Source organism: Aotus nancymaae, unplaced genomic scaffold, assembly GCF_030222135.1.
Source record: "Aotus nancymaae isolate 86718 unplaced genomic scaffold, 86718_ANA_hifiasm-v0.15.2.pri h1tg000018l, whole genome shotgun sequence".
In the NCBI taxonomy this organism is placed as follows: Eukaryota; Metazoa; Chordata; class Mammalia; order Primates; family Aotidae; genus Aotus; species Aotus nancymaae.
The window spans coordinates 8,161,868-8,167,867 of record NW_026988430.1 but is presented as its reverse complement, the minus strand read 5'-3'; the positions used below and the strand labels follow the sequence as shown (position 1 = coordinate 8,167,867).

The 6,000-nt window shown below is 44.4% G+C and overlaps 1 protein-coding gene across 1 annotated transcript in view; it reads right to left on the bottom strand.

The window, feature by feature from the left end:
• The window catches only part of GID4 (GID complex subunit 4 homolog), a 28,998-nt gene continuing 22,998 nt past the window's right edge, over window positions 1-6,000 (bottom strand). The window contains exon 6 of the mRNA XM_012436996.2: window positions 1-3,203. Coding sequence (XP_012292419.1) covers window positions 3,140-3,203 — 64 coding nt within the window. The 3' untranslated portion in view covers window positions 1-3,139. The remainder of the gene's footprint in view (window positions 3,204-6,000) is intronic.

Below are 6,000 nucleotides of genomic sequence, written 5' to 3'. Positions count from 1 at the left end.
TCACTGCTTAAATACCTTTATTATTTTTTAAAAATTATTTGGACATTGATAGCTCTGCAAAATACTTCTCCCATCCCAAACCCTCAAAACTCTTTCCACATGTCCTCCATAAAGAAACAAAATATTTATACTTTGCAACCATTCAAGTCTAATTTTTAAAAACATTTAGAATTCAAAATCAAATATGTTTTTCCCACAACTTGTTAGTAATTTTAAACCACAATGCAACATACTTAATGGCATTTTTTTTTAAATTAGCTTATCAGACTATTTTATGAGAAAAAAAATCAATTCAAGGCCTTAGTGAGAATATTATATTCTCTGTTTCTGAAAGCAAAAGACATTGAAAACCCCTTTGCTCCTCTGGAGTTTGTGATTTCAACATAACCAATAAAACCAGCACACAGATTGACTTCCTACTTAACATTAGGCATTGTTTCGTTACTTTGGGACCACAGCTGAAATGCTATCTAAACTTGAAAGGGGTGGGTGGGTGGAAGTCCAGCAAAGAAGAGGGTCGAGGCTGGGGATAGCAGAATGGAAGCTTTTGAGCAGTGGAGTAAGAACAGCCAAACCCCTAGGATCCCACCTCATGGCAGGCGTGTTTAGGGTGGAAGACAGTAGAATATCTGCAATCTGCACTAATTTCTTAAAGATGGATACAAGTGTCAACCAAAAATATTGCACATAGTTTCAGAGGCATGTAAACCACTGAGAAGGTTCAGGAAAGCATAACTACAGATGAAGATGAATCCCCAAAGTTCCTTCAGGAATACAGAGAAAGAAGTTGATGTTGATCATTCAGGAGTTACTAAGAGGAGGTGGAAAAATCCTTAATCCCTTCCCTATCCTTAGCAGGCAGAGCAAACCAATCTCCTAGATGTCTCTGAAGGATCTAGTAAAGGTATCACTTCTTCATTTTTCCCAGTGCAGTGGGTGCACTTCATTACCTGGGTAAAAAAGGAAGGAAGGAAGAAATCCTGCAATAGGACCTGGCTTGTTTGTCTAGAACACAGAAGTGTTTGCAAATAGCCCTTCCTGCCCACTCAAACCACTACTCGGAGCCACAGCATGAGCCCTGGATGAGCTCCAGGGATGACTTCTGGACTCAGTGCTCCAAGGGGGCGCCTATATCCCTCACAGGCCTGGAAAAATGCAGAAGGTATGGACTCACATGCCATGAGGGGAGGGCTGAAGAGAGTGAACGGCACGTAAGGCAGAAGGACGACAGGACGGCCCCATGGCCTCCTTCACTCGTCCATCAGCTCAGTCAAGGCCACAGTAAGCATCTCCTCGTGTGAGCAGCTGGGCTTGCCCAGAGCCAGCCCTTCTGATGCCTTGTTAAGTTTTAAGATAGAGGAAACTGTTCCAACTCATCTCTGGGAATGAATTATTTTTCCCTTTAAGTCATCAGGCTAACTTTTTAGGGTTCCAAAGCCCTGACCTTACTGAATGGGTGGGTTGCCCCTCTGTACACAGTCCTGGGATTACAGATTTTAGATATCACAAGTGCCCACTGGCTACTTCCCCAAATACCTCTCCCTTAAGGCTTTCCCTAACATTCAATCTCAGTAACATACAGTACATATGTCAATAAAATGAAAGTCACTTCTTAAGAATAAAAAGTTTCCCACTGCTCGTCTCACTGAAGGGCTTCATGTTCTCTTACACTGCCCGACTGTGGATATGCAGCCTCCAGGCTGCTTTGCTCCTGGGGGTTATGATGCAATCTTGTTTTTAAAGCTTTTCCTCTTGTATTCAGAATAAGTCTTGTAAACCACCAGAAAATGCCAATTCCCCAAAGCCCTGCCCATGTTTGTGGGCTACAACTGATGCCAACCTATTAAGCTTTTTCAACATTTTAAAAAACAAAACACCACACACGCACGCACGCACGCACACACATACACACACACACTTTGGCACGTGAGCCTCGAGTTATTTGAGCGTGTTCATGTTTCCCACCCCTTCCCCTGTCCCAACATTTCAGAGTCACTGTTTTCAGAGAACGACAGCCCCTTCTGCCTCATGGAAGGTCGCCGCCAAGCACTGCTGTTTTGTGTAGCAAAAGGAGGAGGCACGAATGCTAAACTGGCCCCAAAAACAGTTCTTGTGTTGAGCACTATAATTTATGCAATGCTGCAAAACTTTTGTACCAGGATGACTAGTTTCAAAACTGCTGGTTGATTAAATATACATGTACATATAGATATCGATATAAAAATTACTAAGTCAACATTTGTTGTTTTCAATGTGAAAACGATAAAATGTAATTCTGAATAATTGTGCATTCGCCATAGGGTCCTCGTTAAAGGGACCATAAAAATAATTTTGTAATAAAAAACTCTTATTTTTAAGTTTAGTATTGCCCTCAAGTTCAAAAGTTTGGAGCAAATGTACTGAGTAAGCAGGACTGAAATCTGTACCTGCCAGGGATCTGGAAGCCTTAAATGTAGTGATCCCTGATGGCAGGCCCAGGGAACCTGACAGCCACTCACTAGCTCTGTGCTGTTAACAGCACAGGGCTCAGCAGTGCGCGATGACCCGTGACACAATCAGCACTGAAGACTGAGGCGGCCCAGCGGGGACCGGTACCTCCACTTCTCGTGTCATACTGGTGGCCGATGCTGCTGCAGCTGCAGCTAGCCAACTCCCTGCACAGAGCTCTAGGGGGCACAGAGGTGCTGGGGCTCTGCCTTCTCTTGAGCTACCAGACAAAGCAACTGGCAGGGGCGGGTTGGGGGGGTGGAGGGCCTGGGGACCACTGAGCACCAAGGCTGAGGGTGATCCGGGAGCAGACCTTCTACTCGGCTGGAGGCGGGACGGAGGAAGGAATGGGCATTTCAGTGATGTAGAAGTTAGCTGTGCAGGAAGGAAAAGTGCGTTTAAGGTAGCTTAAAAACAGGTGAAGACCAAACTGCCACTGAGGGGAGGAAGAACGAAGACTGCTCCCTCCACCTGCCCCACGGGCCAGCCATGCTCCTTGGATTCTGTGGGTTAACATTCATGCTTTGTGATGCGAGTCTGCTCGTGAAGAAACAGGAACACACTTCTCCTGGTTCTGGCAGGTACACAATTTTCTCGGCAAAGTTCTTTTTTGCCAAGTTCAGTTTTATTTGGTTGCTGTTCTGAACCGTTGTCACCGGAATTCATAGATGGGTGCACTGTGTTCAGGAACATGGGTTAGATTGAGGGACTGATACCTGCAAGAGGGAGGAGACAGAAGTGGGAGGTAGTCATCTAATGCACCCTGAGCCAAGGACATTAGCAACCCCCACAAAACTAGAGCACCTGACAAGTCACATACTTGGACTGAAATGCACATTTCATTTTCCATTTCTCAATTGAACCTAGTCTGATTTCTTTCTTTATTTGGTTAATCCTCCTGAACCATGCACAAGATGAGTTTTCTTTTTTCATTCTGCTCTAATCATGAAGTAACTATGGTATATCTTAGGAAAAGGAGAACCCGATAAGCTCTGGGAGAAGATGTAGACCCACGCCCCAGCCCTAACCGCACTGGCTGCTCTGCCCCTCCTACTGTAGCATGTCATGCCAGGCCACAATATCCTAGGGACTTTATGGCTAGGAAAGGCATATCCCAATTCTTACGGTATCTAAAGAGAGCTTAGAAAATTTAATTTCACTACTGCCTTCAACTGTATTTTATCTTTCATTTAAATTTTCTCACTTTCCTAGGTATGGTATTAAGCTTGGAAAACACTAGTGAGATCTAAGGTGCTTGCCTCCCCTGTTGGCAGGTGCTCCAGGGAGTCATGCAGAGGGAGAAGAAACAGAGGCAGACAATCCACACGCTGGGACGACAACCCCAGGCACATTTAGAGTCAATGCCTGGCATGTTAGCTCTCCCCTACTTGTTTCACACAGGAGTGTGAAACAACACGGGAAAAAGCAGTTTATTTCTTACCAAAAACGAATTATCAGGGAAGAAATATGCATTAGCCATCAAGAATATGCAAATTAAAACTACAATGAAATACTGCTTCACATCCACTAGGGTAGCTATAATTATAGAGACATGATAACAAGTGCCAGGGAGGATGTGGAGAAACTGGAACTCTCATACACTGCTGGTAGAAATGCAAAATAGTGCAGCTGCTGTGGGAGACAGTTTGGCAGTTCCTCATAAAGTTAAATATAGCATTACCGTATGACCTAGCAATTTCACTCCTAGGTATATGTCCACAGTAATTGAAAGCAGGAACTCAGATATACCCATGCTTACAGCAGCATTATTCACAATAGCTAAAAAATGGAAGCAATCTACATGTCCATTAAATAATGAATGGATAAATAAAATGTTGTATATACTTACAATGGAAAATTAATTAGCAATAAAAAAAAAGTTCTGATACATGCTACAACATGGATGAACCTTCAAAGGATTATGCTAAGTGAAAAAAACCAGAGGCAAGGGCCACATTTTGTAGGATTCTATTTATATAAAACATCCAGAAGAGGCAAAGCCATACATACAAAACAGAAAGACTAGTGGATGCCCAGGGCTCAGAGGGGATGAGGAGTTGGGGATAATGGCTATGGGATATGGAGTTCCTCTTGTGGTGATGAAAATGTTCTAAAATTGATAGTTACAAAACTGTATTAATATACTAAAGACCACTGACTTGTACACTTAATTTTTTCTTTTTTTTGAGACAGTCTCGCTCTGTCACCCAGGCTGGAGTGCAGTGGCATGATCCCAGCTCACTGCAACCTCTGCCTCCAGGTTCAAGCGATTCTCCTGCCTCAGCCTCTCGAGTAGCTGAGATTACAGGCATGCGCCACCATGCCCAGCTAATATTTGTATTTTTGGTAGAGATGGGGTTTCACCATGTTCGACAAGCTGGTCTCAAAAGCCTAACCTCAAGTGATCCACCTGCCTCGGCCTCCCAAAGTGCTGGAATTACAGGTGTTAGTCACCATGCCTAGATGACTTGTACACTTTAAATGAGTGATGTATAGTATTCAAATAATATCTCGGTAAAGCCATTATTTTATTTTTTTGAGATGGAGTCTCCCTCTGTTGCCAGGCTGGAGTACAGTGGCGTGATCTCAGCTCACTGCAACCTCCGCCTCCCAGGCTAACACAATTCTCCTGCCTCAGCCTCCCAAGTAGCTGGGACTACAGGTGTTTGCCACCACGCCCAGCTAATTTTTGTGTTTTTAGTAGAGACAGAGTTTTACCATGTTGGCCAGCATGGTCTTGATCTCTTGACCTTATGATCTGCCCACCTTGGCCTCCCAAAGTGCTGGGATTACAGGCATGAGCCACTGTGCCCGGCCATTTTTTTTTTTTTTTGAGATGGAGTCTCACTCTGTCACCCATGTCGCCCAGATTAGAGTGCAGTGATGCGATCTCAGCTCACTGAAACCTCCACCTCCCAGATTCAAGTGATTCTCCTGCCTCAGCCGCCTAAGTAGCTGGGACTATAGGTGTGTGCCACCACTCCCAGCTAATTTTTGTCTTTTTAGTAGAGATGGGGTTTCACGATGTTGGCCGGGGGGTCTCGAACGCCTGACCTCGTGATCCACCCACCTTGGCCTCCCAAAGTGCTGAGATTACAGGCATGAGCCACCGTGCCCAGCCCAAAGCTGTTATTTTTAAAAAGGATTGTAAAAAGTTTTACAAACTTGCATGAAAACAATTACTGAAAGCCTAAAAATCACGGTTGCAGGGCTGGCATTTATTGCAAATGTAATTTTGTTACCACTGAACAAAGAGTCTAGGATAGGATCACTTCACATACACCAAAGTGTGAAATACTGGAAAGGAAAGACAAAATTTTTACCTTCAGAGAGGAAATCAGGCATTTTATCATATGGTTTGCCCTCTGGGGATAGCAAGGTGCTTAAAAAGCAGCAAGGAAGGCTGGGCGTTGTGGCTCACCCCTGTAATCCCAGCACTTTGGGAGGCTGAGGCGAGCAGATCACCTGAGGTCAGGAGTGCGAGACCAGCCTGGCCAACATGGTGAAACCCCA